General features: G+C 47.5%; 2 protein-coding genes across 2 annotated transcripts in view; both read right to left on the bottom strand.

Annotated features, from left to right (window-relative positions):
* Window positions 1–16,916, bottom strand: part of cn (Kynurenine 3-monooxygenase cn) — a 53,143-nt gene that overhangs the window by 9,299 nt on the left and 26,928 nt on the right. Inside the window, exons 4-12 of the mRNA XM_089561514.1 lie at window positions 14,395–14,443; window positions 12,072–12,159; window positions 9,747–9,915; window positions 8,331–8,524; window positions 7,271–7,328; window positions 4,968–5,057; window positions 3,428–3,485; window positions 921–1,003; window positions 273–374 (exon numbers count right to left, since the gene is read on the bottom strand). Coding sequence (XP_089417640.1) covers window positions 273–374; window positions 921–1,003; window positions 3,428–3,485; window positions 4,968–5,057; window positions 7,271–7,328; window positions 8,331–8,524; window positions 9,747–9,915; window positions 12,072–12,159; window positions 14,395–14,443 — 891 coding nt within the window. The remainder of the gene's footprint in view (window positions 1–272; window positions 375–920; window positions 1,004–3,427; window positions 3,486–4,967; window positions 5,058–7,270; window positions 7,329–8,330; window positions 8,525–9,746; window positions 9,916–12,071; window positions 12,160–14,394; window positions 14,444–16,916) is intronic.
* The window catches only part of LOC149330824 (uncharacterized), a 166,439-nt gene that overhangs the window by 139,684 nt on the left and 9,839 nt on the right, over window positions 1–16,916 (bottom strand). The gene's annotated exons all lie outside the window — the stretch shown is intronic.

Below are 16,916 nucleotides of genomic sequence, written 5' to 3'. Positions count from 1 at the left end.
GGGAAATCGGCCGCACAGGACAGTAATTCGAAGTTTCTAAGAATACTCGGAATCTGTACGTCGAGTTCCCCCGGCAAAAAGACGAGTTCAGATTCCTGCTTAGTGCACCTTTAAAAACAAAAAGTATGAAATGCTCAAAACAAAGTCGCCGCTTTCAGATTGCGCCTCATGGACCGCAAACGGGTATAGCGGTGATCGTGCTTTCAAGAGCTCTCGGAAACCTCCGGTTTTCCGAAATATCGCACGAACAGAAGCGAGTACGCTGCGCTCACCGTGGTGTACAGGGGAATCCAGAAGTTCGGTGCAATCGTGTTGAGGAAAAGGTCGAACTTTTTTCGTATCAGAAAAGAGGTGGAGTTGACCAGGTGACGCATCTGAAACGACACACAAAGAGTCGTATAAGACCTTATCTTCTGCGATGGAGATACAAGACACCGTGCCTTCATGTAAACATTAAAAAGAAAAGGGATTTTGGGTATACCTTGCACTGTGATATACCACGACAGCCGAGAATACGAACAAAAAAAACGGCAACACCAGGGTTCGGCTTAATTTCCCTGCTTTACTAGAAGGAGCGAGCCATCGGGCTGCATGCTTCCTCGATGAGTCTGGTCTGTCCGCATGGGATCGCCACCACGCGAATATGATTCTACGATTTTCTTTCAGACCGCGACCGACAATGGGCGGTCGTTAACTCGAAACGTCAGCGTCACGTTCAATATAAAGTTTCTGGTTTTAAGGTGATATAGTTAAGGGTCCCGTTCAACAGAGAAACCACCGTAGTTGGTGCGTCGAGAAAATCGGGATTGGCCGAGCCTTCCAGCAAAAAAAAAAAAAGAGGAAAAATAAGGTATAGAAGGCTTTTATCCGGGTTGGCTAAGCCTAAGATGATCAGTAGTGAATGGTATGGGTGTATATACCTCGACGTAGTTGTAGAGGGCCAGGTCGCACATGGCCTCTACATCCGGGTTCCTCGTCTCGGTGAACTCGGCGAAGATGGCCCCTGCGAGGTTGCGCAGAGAGTGAGCAGTTAAAATCTGTGTGAGCGTTTGAAGTACGCGCATAAAGTTTCACTGAAACCAGGCAATTATATAAAAAAAGGAAAATACCCCATACAACTGTGCGAAAAAGATACCGGTCAAGTTTGTTCGGGGAAGCCAAGTATGCGAAAAATTTCACGAACCGTTCGTTATATATCTACTAGCATCTTTCGATGCGCTGTTCGGCAAGCCACATTTCAAAACGCTTGCTTTTATCAATGTGGGAAGCGTGGAGATGCTGATAAACATCACAAATTAAATGAAAAATCACAGATTCCCCTAACCTTTCCATGGTTTCGGTGACTGCTGACCGTAGAGTCCTGGTTTACTAGCGCAGTCAAAGCTGAGCTTAAAAAGGACATGACAAAGAATACTGTTCCTCACACATGGCGTAGAAAACACACAATGCACAAAACCCGGCCCCGCCGCGGTGGCTCAGTGGTTAGGGCGCGCTCGGCTACTGAGCCGGAGCTCCCGGTTCGAACCCGATCGCGGTGGTGGTGGTGAAAACTTTTAATTGCTGAAATAGAGTTTGGGAGCCACAGAGTGGCCCCGCTACATGGTCGGCGTCCCTAGTCCGGGACACCACATGACAATGCCCCGTCTCGCGCCCGTTTCACCAGAGCCCTTTGAGACTCCAGTGTGGAGCAGTTGAGGAGGGCAGTCTCCCATGCCTCTCTGGAAGGGGTAGGGGAAGGGGGGAGGTGGGGATTTTGAGTACATGCCCACACCATGCGGAAGATATCCCCACAGTGCGGGCATCGCCCATCCGTGTTAGGATCGTAATGCTTTAAGATTGCAGGACAGAGTAGAGTACCTGTCTGCAGGCGCCTTAAAGTTCGCTCCTCCGTCTTACTCAGCCCCTTTGCAGGGGCCGGGAAAAGGCGGTGGTTGTCGGTATAATGCGTTATTATTTCCCTGAATCGCAGCAGCGGCTGGTTAGCCTCCGAGCCAGAAGAGCTGGGATGAGGAGCCCGGTGAATAAGCGCTCGGGCAGCCGCGTCAGCGGCCTCATTACCTCGTAAGCCCTGATGGCCAGGAGCCCAAATGATTCTTTTCGGTGTTGGATCAGTGGCAGTCCGTCTTAGAATGCAAGCAGCTAAGGGGGAGATCTCCCCTGCCAAGTAATGGTCACATGCTTTTCGGGAGTCCGTAATGATGATTCTCGAATTGGGGTGGGCGGCAGCAAGCGCTATCGCTACTTCCTCGGCTCGCATTGAATTCGGGGCTCGAAAAGAGAGTCTATCAACGTGCATTTCCTGGTGAACGACAGCGGCCGTGTAAAATCCCGTGGGCGATGGCCCTGCTACGTCTACATATAATATACACCGGGTCGGGAGCCGTGTTGTCTCTCAAGAGCCCGAGCCCGCGCTTGTCGTCTGTTTTCGTGCATGTCGGTGTCCATGTTACGGGGGAGCGGGGAGACCAAGAGCATATGACGCCACAGTACTGGGATACGCTCCGCCACCTCTGGAGTGGCGGCCGCGGAGACGTCCATGTATTGTTGGATGTCAGTGCATGTTAAGATCCCAAAGTGGTCGAGATTATTATGCGAAGCATATTAACGTAGGTTTCGGGCCTTCGCGCGACGCCCGGCGGTGGCCACCATTGACCTTCAAGTGACCTTCAAGTAGGTCACGTGACATGACGTCACGTGATGACGTCACACCGGCTACAGATGGGGCCTCATATCGCGCCGTCGGTCGCCTCCCGGCGGTGGCCACCATTGACCTTGAAGTGAGATCACATGATGTGACGTCACGTGGTGACGTCACACCGGCTGCAGATGGGACCTCATATCGCGCCGTCGGACGTCGCCCGGCGGAGGCCTCCACGCTTCGGTTCGCGCCGTCGCGGGCGACGCGGCGGCGGCGCCACCATCGCTACATCACGTGATATGTGACGTCACGCCAGGGATGAGGCGGCGCGCGCCCGCCGTCGCGTCAGTCTCTGTGCCCGCAACCGCGCCAGCGTCTTTGCGCCGGGCGTGTATGCGGTCAAGATGCCTCCAAACGCTAAGGACATGCTTCGCATCCACTGGGCTTAACCTTGATAAGCCTCCAATTTTTCCGCAGCCTTCCCCTACGGCATCTCTTTCTTCTTTCACTCCTCCCTTCCCTTATGGCGCGGTTCGGGTGTACGCCGAGATATCAGACGGTTACTGCGCCATTTCCTTTGCTCAAAAACCAATTCTTCAACACAACCCGAAAAGCGATTTAGTTCACAACGAAAACAGGCTGTGGACAAGAATTATAAGAAAAGACGGAATGAGTGGAAATAACGACACAAAGAATGCAGGAATGACAGATCACTCCACAATATCACCCGATTCAGTGTGATTGGTGCTTTTGACATGGAGTGATAATCATAATAACTCCACTTCTTACCGAGGTCATGGCCATGCGCGTCCATGAGCTCGTTCAGCAGGCAGCAGTCTTCGAATCCCTGCACAAGCATATATGTACCCAATTATTTTGGCTGGACTACTCAGCGGTGCAGCATTAACATGGGTCATTACTTCGGCGCGCATAACTCCATTTAAGGAGTGATACGCTATAATACCCCTGCCACACGACAAATTTAATGTCATTCCCATCGAATGACATTCGTTCAAAACGACATTAGTTTGCTGCCACACGAGAAAATCTAATGTCATTCGATGAAAACGACATTAGGTATCGAATGAGTTCCCTGAACACATTCGCCTGCGACGTCCGAGCTAATGTGTTCCCTCGACACCAGAGACTTGGTGAGAATATACACCGAAAAACACGATTACAAAAACGTCACAAGCACTGTAATATTTCCGCGTCCCTACGATTGTGCTGTCGTTCATTTATGTATATAAAAATGCCAAATAGAATTGGAAAAAAATAAAACTCACTCTCGCTACCAGCCTTGCGTGGTTAACATTCACAACATGGCGACGCCCAGCTCGCCCACTTCGGACCGAATACTGCGTCGCCGCTGCATTTTTCGACGCGATAGCTTGCTCTAAACGGTTGTATTCGCTTTTATTTTGTGCATTCTCATCCCTCCGTAACAATATAGGTTTGAAATATCAGTCGCTTTTGAGATAAATTTCAGAATTTCTTGATGCTAGGCTTAACTATGTACGGCGTACACTGTCGTCATAGCAACGACCCCGAGCGAAGTATTTCTCCAACTTTGCACTAGAATCTACATTTTCATTTCATCCAATTGATTTACATTAAAAAAAAACAAAGCCTTTGAATGCATTCATTACTGCCGTTAATAAAAGAGAAAAACGTTTTTTCGGCACTCAGTTCAGGAGGTTTGACTTGCTATCGTCTAGATGGCGCCACAGTATGTTATGCTTCTCGCGCACTACGCTAGTCACACCCAACCACCGTGCTCCCTACCAAAACTGTTGTGAGGACGGGCGGCAGTGCGCGCAAGGTGCGCCCGTAGCATGCGCAAAGCTTTTGCGGACGCACAGTTAATACTAATTTCACCATAGAGAGCATTTCACAATATGACGACCGCCATTTGCCTGCCGCCGCTGGCTGAGGTTTGGCTTGGCTTGGACTTGTGGTGGATAGCAGTGATCAACACGTTATTGAAATCAACGTTTTTATATCCCTCGAACAGCGCGCCTATCTAAATACATTGATTAAAATGAGGATGAAGATTTTAGAATCGGTTTCCATAGCAAAGCAATGCTTTTTGCAACGTATTGAAGCATACATCCAGATTTTTGTATGCTGTACTCACTGTACTCTCTTTCCATCGCAATCGCCATCATTTGCAAATGACATTAGTTTTTGCCGTGTAGCAGCGCGCAGAAAAAATGACATTAAGTCGAACAAATGTCATTCGATGAGAATGACATTAAATTTGCCGTGTGGCAGGGGTATAACTCACCGTTCCGCCACCATCGTCTGAGGAGGAGAAGCTATAACTCACCGCGTTCATGCCCTGGCCGTAGAAAGGGACCATGGCGTGCGCCGCATCACCCAGGATCAGACATCTGTCGGACACGTTGTACGGCTTGCACTGCGAGGGGAGAGACGTTTGCACTGCTCACCTGTTATTCAGATGGTGATTTATACATTCACTAGGAACACAGAAGGGTAACCAAATGAAGCATCGCTACTTCTGGGGAAGGCCGGACAGTTAGTATCATTGTATACTAAATATAAAACGCAGAAAACGGTAGCATGCAAATTGTATTATTTGCATTTCGCTGAACGAAAAAAAGATAGCGACGCTGTACGTCTCAGGTTGCAGCGAATAATGAAAATTAAATACAAAATTAAGATCAAAGACCAAGTGAACTCGCTCGGCAACTTTAAAAACACCTTGCAACGAAGAAAACAAGTATACATGGTAAATTAAAGGCTGGCCGCGAAAAGCTAAACATCTACACTACAGAACAAGGCCAATCTACTCGTACAATATAGTTGGTTGGTTTATGGGGTTTAACGTCCCAAAGCGACTAAGGCTATGAGAGACGCAGTAGTGGAGGGCTCCGGAAATTTCGACCACCTGGGGTTCTTTAACGTGCACTGACATCGCACAGTACACGGGCCTCTAGAATTTCTCCTCCAAAGAAATTCCAGCCGCCGCGGCCGGGATCGAACCCGCGTCTTTTGGGTCAGCAGCCGAGCACCATAGCCACTGAGCCACCGCGGCGGCGTACAATATAGTTACGTGAAATACTTTGATGCCTGAATAAATCTCACAAACGTGCTGATTCTGCTCGGGAGCGGGAAAAGTCTACCGACTACCTCCTAAAAAAAAATTCACAGGGGCACCTATTTCCACTATGTGTTAGCAACATGGTAGCATTAACAGCTGTTGATGCCTTTACCGGAAGAGGCGTTACTTCCGGTATGATGACGTCACTACTCTCCAGCCAATGGGCGAATTTTATGACCGACGATGCATTTTGGCCCCACAGGGCTTACAATGCTATAGCATTACAAATTACTTTCGATGAGCCTGTACGCTCTCAGACACGATACCGTCTATATGGGAGTAAAAAGGAAGCAGGCTGTTCTCCCCTTTATGCAAGGGAGTGCTCTAGAGAACAGCTTACGTACTCCCTTTTTAGTCCTTTATGCTTACACTGTACAGAAGCCGCGAAATCCGCCACGATTACGTGTCTATGTTCACGTGGCTCGTCGCCTCTCCTGCACTTTCTCTGTAGCGACAGCAAAACAGCTATAACAGAATTCTACAAATCGTAATGGCCGCCATTTTGCAACGATTCTTCGGTCCAGTACCAAGCGCTCCACTCAAATCATGCTGCGCGGCCGGTGTCCCCTCCCGGCGACAGTGACGCTCGCCGGCGAAGAGAAATCGTGACGGAATGAAGCGGCAATCAAATTACAGTTAAAAAGCTGCTCTGATCCGAACAAATAACGGGCCTGTCGGTTTCAACCCCCCGAAATTTAGTACAGTTACACATTCCTTGCCACAGTCGAGAGAGGACAGGGAAGACCGGACTCTTGACAATTAGAAATGACTAAGGGACGGCAGGGAAGCATGGCCAACGTTTCAACTAGCCATACAAGACAAAAAAATTCGCTGTGACTTAGCTTGGTTAAGCCCGGTAATTGCGAAAGCAATATCCGTACCTACGCCATGGTACAGCTGGTAGTATAGCTGGTGGTGGTGCTTGTGGTTAGACTTGTGGTGATGCATCGGTTATATAATCTTACTACTATATACCTTACTACTATATAATCTAATCCAATCCAAACCAGTCCAATCCATGCAATCCAATCCATTCCAATCCACTCTAATGTAATCTAATCTAATATAATGTAATATAATCTAATGTAATCTTATCTAATCGAATCCAATCCACTCCAATGTAATCTAATCTAATGCAATATAATCCAATCCAGTCCAATCCAATCTAATCTAATCCAATCTAATGCAATCAAGGTCAAATGAAGGTCAATGGTGGGCACCGCCGCGGCACGATGGTGGTCACCGGCCGCGGCACGACAAAGGCGTGAAAGTGCAAGTAGTATTGCTTTCGCAATAAAAACAAAAAGACAAATAATTTTGTCGAGAAGTTTAAGGCTTGCCGCCCCGCACGTGTTGCTGTTTTGTCACTCCTTGATATACAATTACACAGAGATAGAAGTAATTCCTTGTCAAAATTAATGCTAATCAATGATAATAAAAGCGTTGTTCCTCCGCCTCCTCATGTGCCTCAGTCTCTTCATCCCACCGGTTTAGCCGGGGAAACGCACCTTGACCATCACCATCGGCGACGCCGGGACAGCGAAGAAACTCTTGACCAGGTGGTCCCTAGTTGGGGCAGCGTCGTTGCAAGGCACACACGGTCGGGGAAGAGGAGAAGGGGGTAGGGGGGGAGGTGGAAAAGAAAAGCAGTGAACAGAAACGCTGCCAAGCAGCTCTCACGGGCTGACGATGCAGTGGATGAGACGATCGACATTCATCAGCTAGCATTCAACACAAGAGTACATCTCCACAGTCTACAAGCACAAGGCACCTTCGAAACGTTCGACCTATGCTTGCCAAGCGTTGGTTGAAAGGGTATGAAGCAAGCATCCCGTAAGTACTGGAACATGTGTGGATAAAGGCATACTATACACCCACGTGAGTAACGCGCGGTGGCAGTTTTGAACACTATGTGCAGTATGTAAAAAGCGTCGGGAATTCCTTTTCTACGCAAAACCGAAAACTGCAAAAAAAAAAAAAAAAGCAGGAGGGAACACTTAAACACCGCCTAAAAGGATAGCGTGATGGGTTAATTCCCATATATTCAGAAGGTCATCCTCTACTTTACATTCATAGATCCCTGGGTGTTACTTAGGCTGGCTAGAAATCGCAGAGGGCAGCAGATGAAAGTGGAATAAGCGAGGTTTTATCGGGTTAACCGCGGCGTCATGAAAATCGGTCGATGCCGTTGGCTGGAGGGCATCTTTTGAGGAGCATCTGCCGCTTCGTCCATGAGTTGTATCCGACTATGGTTGCAAGTCCACGCTGCTTCCTTGCGTTTCCTTGAGTCCTCGTCCTTTCATGCTAATCGCCACAATGACACTATATGAGACGCAAACCAGCGCTAGCTTCCGGAGTAATTCTACCAGTAGCCTCAAGATGGCGCCGAGAGCAAACCATAGCAGAAGAAATCATCTACGAAAGTTGATCGCCACTGTATACGCGACGCAAATCAGCGCGTGCTTTCAGACTAATACTACCAGAAGCCTCAAGATGTCGGCGAGATGCAAACCACAGCAGACGAAATCATCTAAGACAGGCGACACGGACGAGCAGAAGTGCACTGACTTTCCGATGAGTGGCACGGCGTCCGGGAAGTATCGATCGAAGAAGTCGAGCAGCTTGTCTCGGTCGCTGAGCCCCTCGAATACGGCGAACGGCATGAACAGGGTGGCGGTGTACGTCTTGTCCTGGTTGGGGAGCGCGATCAGCATGAACTCCCCACGGGGCCAGATGTGCAGGTAGTTCACCTCCATGGCGAACTGCGGAGCACCGAAAATGCACAGGTGCGCACAGATGAAGCATCAAGTGCCTCCGAGGTGGCACGCTGCTGCAGCTGACAGCTTCTTAATTCTTTAATGTGTTCAGTGTTTATACCGGAAGTAGTGTATCAGGAAATAGTATACCGCGACAGAACGCTTGAAACCGGCGGAAAGCATCGGTTCCAAATCTGCGTTTGGAACACTTGACCACTTTGCTCCTCGGCGGCGCGCTATGTCAGTACCTAGCGTTCCTTACTCTAAAGAAAATATGTCACGCAAACTTCCGGTCCAATCCGACGATTTCAGCGGAGCAGTCCGCACTCCTCCGCAGAGGCACCTGGCTCGGCGACTGCTCCCAAACTGCCATTGGAACAAGCAATTCCTTAATTTCGATTTACCATTGGAATAGCCTTGTTCCGGAAGTGCTCCGAATCTGCGATTAGAATTCATCGTAAGACACATACCATGGTGGATTTTAGCTGTCTTCATACAAGTGGTTACTGTGCAGATACGCAGGCGAGAAATACATTTGAAACTAACACTATTAGAAGGAAATGTCTCGGTATGTAATGGGAGGAGAGCTCACTGGACATCATTAGGCCGCACGTTGGGCCCGTTGGGGCCCAACAACAGCGGGGTCGTCATCCGAATACCTCAGGTGAACACGTATTATGCAACAAGACCTTGTGTATGACCGATGAAACTGTGCATGCTGAATGCTGGTCAGTGTGCTGCTATATCTGCTGTACTGAACATAGCTAGATAGATTTTTTTTCGATTTACATTCATCCTGCCGACCCTTCCGTCTAGATATATGACGACAGCTACATACAAAAAGGATCTTTCCTTTTCAATACGTCAGGCAGAGTGACATTGCACAGGGCAGCACGCCATGCAAGGGAATACTAGGGGCCGCAAGGCTTCTCCCGCGTGCACAACACATTCCAACCTACGGCGGTCGGGTCGTGGCCCTGGTGTTACTCGACCCTCACCAACATACGTCGCTTAAGTGTTGACAAAACTGCAATCCGAAAGCCAAGACATCGTAGTCTGTGCACCAACAGGTTTGCTTCTAACCATCCGCGGGCGTTTCGGAGCCCTTTCTCGCAAGGGTTTCACGACTATCACTTCTCCAGGAGCACGGCCGAGGGACATGACCAGCGGTTACCATTCGCACTGCTTGTGCCTTGGAGTGGGGGGAAGGGGTACTGGAGAGCCGTACCTGTCCGTCGGCGGTGGGCGGGATGCACAGCTCGAGGTATCCGTGCGGGATGTAGGTCTGCGAGTAGTTGAACATGGGCCGCCGCAGCAGCTGACGCCGCACCGCCGAGTAGGCGCCGTCGCAGCCGAACACGGCGCGGTGCTGGATGCGGACATCCTTGCCGTCAGGCCTGCAAAGGGGGACACATGCGAATCCAGCCCTGGTACTCTAGGGAGCGTGTATGTCCGCGACGCTACTGCGCATGCGTGGACTACTATAGATCGGCTTTACGAGCTTGTGTAGACCCGTCGCACACGTAGCAGGCGCCACGCGGCAAGAGCGTGTGCAGCGTAACTCCTTGACAAAGTTATTTATTGATTGCAGTAACCAAGATTCACAATGAAGCCACGGAGGCAGAGGCCCTACAGATTTCCTTTACTTGACGCCTTGAGTTGCGATTAATGGTTAATTTGAGTGCCGTAAGTGGCGCTACAGTCTGCTGAATTGAATATTTTGTAAAAATCAGCGCTTGAAACTTGAAAGCATAGCGAGTGGGGAGCTTCTCATCAGACATCATTGCAGGGCGTATTTTCCCCGTGTCCTCTCTGAATTACTGCCCCATGCACGTATATTCATAACAAATGGCTTCGCTCAATTAATGGATGCACTTCAACTCGCCCAATTCACCACACCGCGTTCAATGCGAGTATAGGTGCGAACACAGCGCGAAGGGGGAATGCGGGCGGTTTTAACCCTGAAGCAAAAATCGTGTACTTGGCGGCATCGAGATGTTATAGCAACTGTGATATCGGTCACCGATCGGTTGAGCATGTTTCACGTGGACCGTGCCTGTATTTCAGCCAGACATGAAATAATTTATTCTTTTTTGTGCGATCAGATTGAAATCAACAACTGTGGCGCCTTCATTTGGGACAGAGATATTTACTCTGACCCAAAATTGTCACTCGCCATTAGGTGCTGCAAAAGTGAGAGGTGATCAAACGTTTTTGAGCTGCGTGGAAAAATGAATAAAACCAAAAAAAGTGCGTGCGTAGGCAACTCCTAAATAAAACAAAGGCTGAAAGAAAAGAGCACCAAGGCCATTTAGAAATTGCTACACCGATTTGTTTCTCCGATACCAATTCATGAGAGAAAAATTAGGAGTTTTCATTAGCTGAGAGCAATGGGAATGCGAGGTCGTGCCTTTTGGTGCACACCCATTGCCATTGACCTACTTTGCGAAGTTTTTTCCGCATTTTAGATTCGAAACGCCCGCTCAAGATATGTGACTAAATGAATGGGGCCACCTTCGAAGTTTACTTACTTTTGCCTCTACGTCGGTAATACTTCTCAGTGACTGCTCTCCCGCTTGTTGAGCGAATATCAAACAGGCAAAATATGTCCCATTTTCTCCGGCACACACTTGTAACGCATATTAGGAGAAATGAAGTAACACTTAGCGTAGCTCACACGATGCCATAGCAAGCACTGAAACGCATTATGACACTCGACCGTGTAATGCGACTTTTTTTTTTCTTTTTACTGCATCAGCAGCATAACCCTCCTCCAGCGACAATGCAACTGTCTGTGTCCGAAGCCTTAACCCTCCAAAGGGCCTCCATTCACCGCAACCAACCCACCTCTACACTCTAAGCACGAATACACATATATGGGAGTAAAAGGGTGTAATCTGTACTCTAGTGCACTCCTTTTTTAAAAAGAGGAACTCCCTTTTTACTACTTTCTGTTTACAGTGTATCCTCCAGAAGCCCTCGGAGCAGCAGAACGAAAAAGCGACGGCGAAATCAAATTCAAAGACTCAGTGGAAAAGGAATCAATGTTAAGTAGATTCGAAAAGTAGAGCTAATGCAGTTAACGCAGACTGGTCACATCTCATCGTACGATTGCCCGTCATTTTTTGTGTAAACAATGTATTTTCAAATGGGGGATAATTAAAGGCTCACGTAATAAGTTACGAGTTCCGGAGCTGTTTATCTTACGTGCACAGGCGACGAAATGAAAGGAACGTGAGGACGATGAACAAGGAAAGAAGGTACACGCATCCACTACACTTCACTCAAGCACTAAAACTTGGAGGGTAAAGTCTTGCTTAATTTTGCATAAATGGCTCCGTTATCTATACTGCATGTTACAGAATACGCACTCTCCCCCAAACAATATATACACATCACTCCAATGCATAAACAGACTCTCGACACACTCCTCCTTAGCATTAGACTTTAAAAGGGGAAAGGAGGAAGCGGAAAGAACTCGCGGTGACGCGCGGGCGCGGTTAGTCGCGGTAGGCGGTCACGTGACGTCCACGTCATCACGATCGCTACTCACCCCCGGAAGTTGAGATCGGCGCGGTCCAAGTCGGCCGACTGCAGCTTGTGCCGGAAGTGGAGCCGCACGTTGGGGTTGGCCTCGCACGCTGCATTAGCGATGACGCAGTGATGACGTAATGTCCAAAGTGCAACAGCTTGCCACTATTCCAGGTTACGGGTTTCGTTATTTGGCCTTTGATAGCCCTTCCACATTTTAAGACTTAAGTTTCCACAATAAATTCATATCTCTAAATTCTTCGGACAAAACAGAGCACTAAACATTTAAGAGAGAAAGAGAGAGAAGCTCTTTAATGAAAAAAAAAACGGAGAATTTACCTGGCATTTTAAATTCGCTGGCATACTACTCTGCGTGGGGAAGGGAATTCGGGAGATTAATGAGGAAGTAGAGCGGTGAGGAAGAGGTAAAATCAAACAAAAAGAGGAGATGATAAATTGCGCCCATTGAATGCTTACTAAGGTGAATCGGCGAGAAATGACACTACATATGAAGTGATAAAGTGCATAGTCCGACATATGAGTTAACAAAGTTCACTGCGTAAAAAGAATGTATGAGGATAACATGGAAGATGAAATTAGAGTTTATCAAGATGTAAGGGTGTACTAGAAAGCGGGTCTTGGTTAAAGTTCCAGGATGTAACACAACGTGCTGTGTGTGAAATAAGCAATGAAATAAGCGATGGACTGAAGCATAAGCTATATAGGCTCTTTGCACTGTTGCATCAAGCGCCCATTGTTGTGAAGTTGAGCCTGTCGCTATAAAGCGAATAAACTGCTGTCAGAAGCTGCAGGAAAAGTAAGACAAGTCCTGACGTTTTCCGCCCGCGTAAGAAGATGGCCTAGTGGCAAGAAAGCCTGCGCATTAGCGAGCCCTATTGAAACGCAGGCCTTCGCGAGTGCAGCTGTGGGTTATTGTAGGCGCCAGTTCGTATAATAAATTCGAACTGACTGCAACTGCTGCATACGCAACTGGCTGCCTCTTGCTGAAGAGTGATTCTCGGCCGATCACCAAAGCCGTTTCAAATTTTGCGCTCATTTATATTCAAGGCTGGGCTGCGCGGCGAATGTTAATCCCTGCTCCTTATGCCTTGTGCTTCCTTATGCTTCTTTGCATGCGGATAATAGCTTCGAGACTCCTTTCACAATGACTATATACGGGGTGTTGCACCCAAGATTTTACACAATTTTTAAAAATAAAAGAGTGCTTTTTTCGGTATAGCACTGCCAGCGGTGTAGTACATCACAATGCAGCCAAGACGTGCCAACTAGCAAGCTGGTTAACTAATAATGAATAGTGAGCTTTTTAACTATTACTGTTAGACTCCTTAATTATGGAGAGGCGTGTAGCCCACCGTAATTAATATCCATATCCGAGCTTAGCGCTGGTGTTGTGTCTTTTCTCCCACTTTGATCCTCGTTTTTGACGCTAACTTGATCGTGAATAAGATTCAACTCGCCCAACTTTCCACCTTACCACCGTTTTTAGGATTTCGAAAACGCAGTTGCCCTAAACGCTGTGGCCCAACAAATTTTGTCTAAATTGCGGCAAAATGCATGCGCTTTCGAGAAGCTCGCAGGCAAAGCAACCTCTCCAGGCGGCTGCCTTTACCTTTCTCAGTAGTAAAGAAAGATATAGTACGCCATCATCGCCAGCATGTAGCCACAATTTCACGGCGGGAACATAAAAACTACACCTGAAATGCGTTTGTTCAATGTGTGAAAAAAATAAAAATAAACGCGGGATGAAAACAACCAGTGATAGACGAAATCAGTGTTTATTCAGCCGCAAGCATAATCTCTAAACGAAGAAAACAAAACAGAGAGCACAGCATCCACATAATACAGTAATAACTCCGATTGCTAACCATGATTGCGTGTTGACAGGTCGCCACTGCGTTCGTTCTTTTTTTATTTTTTTTTTTGTTCTTAAGCGCAATCATACAGCACTGATTGCAACTGAACAAAGGTTTCACGCGAACAGCTTTTACACAAAATCTCGATGTCTCCCTCATAGGCAATTTTTTTCTTTTTCTTCACCATCTTCGTTCGACTCTCACATTCCGTGCGATTTCGCTGGAATGCGAATAAAAACTAAACATGCAGAAATACCTAAAGGGGATGTACTGCTCTAGCTGAAGAATGCCCTTATTAGTGACCAATAATTTTAAGATATTACAGTGGTATTTGTGATTCGAGTCCTGTTTCAAAAGTGGTCAGCTCTTATTCGACTTGGGGCTCAATCCTTGCTCGTAATGTACTGTTCAATCACATAGCATTGATAAAATAAAATAGTTTTAATTCACTGACCCCACGCAGGAACTCACCTGATAGCAGAACTTCGTTCAGGTAGCGCCGGCCGACGGAGTATATACTCTGCAGAAGCGACACCACTTTCAATTAGCCAATCGTCTTCTACTAGTTCAGTTTTTTTTTTTTTGCTTAGCACAAACTATAGCCTGCATCTGTGTGCCACACTTTCTGGTGAGAACAATCCCATGTTTGGATCCTAGTGCGATAAACGGAGCAGGACCCTTTCAGCGTATTTACTAAGAAGCATCGACACTCTACAGATACCGGAACTTAATTTGGGTGAGCGTTTCGCAGCTTTTCTACACATGCACACGCCCCGTACATTTAAATACGACCTTCAGCGCAGCAAGGAATTATTGTGGCTTAATCGCAAATGTAGAAGGACTATTCGTTTAATCTCAGCCGAATTCTCTTTTCTTACCTTTTTTTTTTTTTTTTTAACGGAGCCGTGGACAAGTGGCAGCCCAAGGGCGTCGTTCACATTCCAGCTTGTCTGGGATGTTATCTCCTTCGCGAGAATGTGTCGGGCCGTGCCTTGAATTCATTGCGTGCACGGGACACCGTCCAGATGCCGTAATGGGCTTCGCGATCCCGGGAGTTCGCGAGCGATAAGGAAACGACCCTCCACTTCTTTCGCGAAGGAGAATGGGCGAGTTTCCCGGTGTTTGGTTTTTCAGCGCCCCTTAATTCTTAGCGTGCGTATAGCAAGCCTTGAAAGCATGCTTGGTATGCGAACAGATTTATTTGAGCAGCGCTCACATCGTAGCGGGAGTGAAGCGAATATATATAGGGTGCGAAATTTCGTAAACTGGCGATTCAGAGCGTTTGACTCGGATTCAAGTTATTTCTGGCCATGTATATCGATTTCTGCGTTAGATGTGTGCTACACCATCTTCCTTGTTTTTATTTTTCACCTATGATCAGGAAGTCATGCTCGTTGTGTGAGGTAGAGAGTTAGTGGTGTCATAGAAAAAAAAAGCACGTAAACGAATTTAACTTTACGCAAGTTGCTAAATGTTTTACACGTCCAACAACATATTAAAAAAAAATAAAAGTCTTCAGTAAAAACAAAGAGCCAAAAGAAGAAAAAACAACGAACGAAACATACAGTCTACGGGAACTGTGAAGCAAGATAATGGTTGTGAACTTTTCTGTGAGGCCTAATTGGTACGTAGCTCTAACGAGTTTTTCAACAGCAAGAAGATGGAGGCAAGAGAAATAAAACACGCTCTGCTGTGATCCTAAGCCTGCGGCCTTTGCTCCCTGGTACAACCTAATTCCACCCAATGTTTTCTATCACGGAGGGATTTGACATCAATCCTTACCTTACAATGTGTTTAGGAGCCGGTACAGCAACTCCATTCCGTAATTTCGCCTGCTTAGTAGTGTGTACCAAAGGAACAGGAACAAGCCCATAACAAGGGCGTTTCTGCTGCATACATGGTCTGTTCTGAAAGTAGTAGGACTCATTTTTTAGAACAAAATATATTCAAGAGAATAGTACAAATGATTACAATTTTTCAAGGTAGCACCCTTCCGCACCTACACGCTGCTGCCAATGAGTTTTACAATTTTCGTACGCCTCCAGGAACGCCTGGACCGGAATGCTGCTTAGCTCCCTCGTCACGGCCTGTTGAACCACCTCTACCGGTCCGTGATGGTTCCCCTCGAGCGTCAATTTTATTCTCGGGAATAGGAAAAAGTCTGGCGGGGCCAAGTCGAGGCTGTAGGGGGGCTGAGGCAGCGTTGCCGCCTTGTGCTGGGCAAAAAATCGGGGTCCTTATTCACATGATGAAGAAGATCCTACCGGTTGGCCTTTTCCTCCTCTGACAACACTCCCGGCACCAACTTCGCGCACGCTTTCCTCATGGATAAGTTTTCTGCCACGATCTCAAAAACTTGGGTTTGAGGAATGCTCAAGTCATCAGCAATCATTCTGATACTCATTCTACGATCACTGCTAAGTAAATGTTTCACTCGCTACACATTTTCGTTGGTCTTGCTGGTCGAAGGGCGTCTGGAGCGGTCGTCTTCCTCCACTCTTTCCTTACCTTCTCGGAAAAGCTTGTGCCACTCAAAAAACACCTGATCTACCCATGGAAGCGTCACCGTAGGCCTCCTTAATCATGTTGTGAGTCTCTTTGCCCGTTTTACCAAGATCTACTCAAAATTTCATTGCGTATCGCTGATCCAGTAAACGCTCGACGATTGTGCGTGACGAGACGTTTCGACAGGGGTTCACAGTACAAGCGACCTCCTCTCTTCAACGGCCGAGAGCCGACTGCCAATTTTTCCCAGCATTCCCAATATCCCCCTTCAACGATCCTGCACGCGCAGACCACCTCTCGTCAGGCCGTGAGCCCAGGAAAAAACCAGTCCTACTACTTTCAGAACAGACCCTGTATTTCACCCCGAGCCAAAATTATTTTCGCCGCAAGAGTAATATAGCGGTCTTTGGCCCTTGCGAGCAGCATTTCTTCTCAAAAGAAATAATGCGTTCCCTATCATCATCAGCAGCCTAACTGCGTCAGCTGCA

The sequence above is a fragment of the Amblyomma mixtum genome, chromosome 9 (assembly GCF_055824585.1).
Source record: "Amblyomma mixtum isolate Tamu chromosome 9, ASM5582458v1, whole genome shotgun sequence".
Classification (NCBI taxonomy): domain Eukaryota; kingdom Metazoa; phylum Arthropoda; class Arachnida; order Ixodida; family Ixodidae; genus Amblyomma; species Amblyomma mixtum.
The sequence above is the reverse complement of the archived record's forward strand: the minus strand, read 5'-3'. Positions and strand labels throughout refer to the sequence as shown.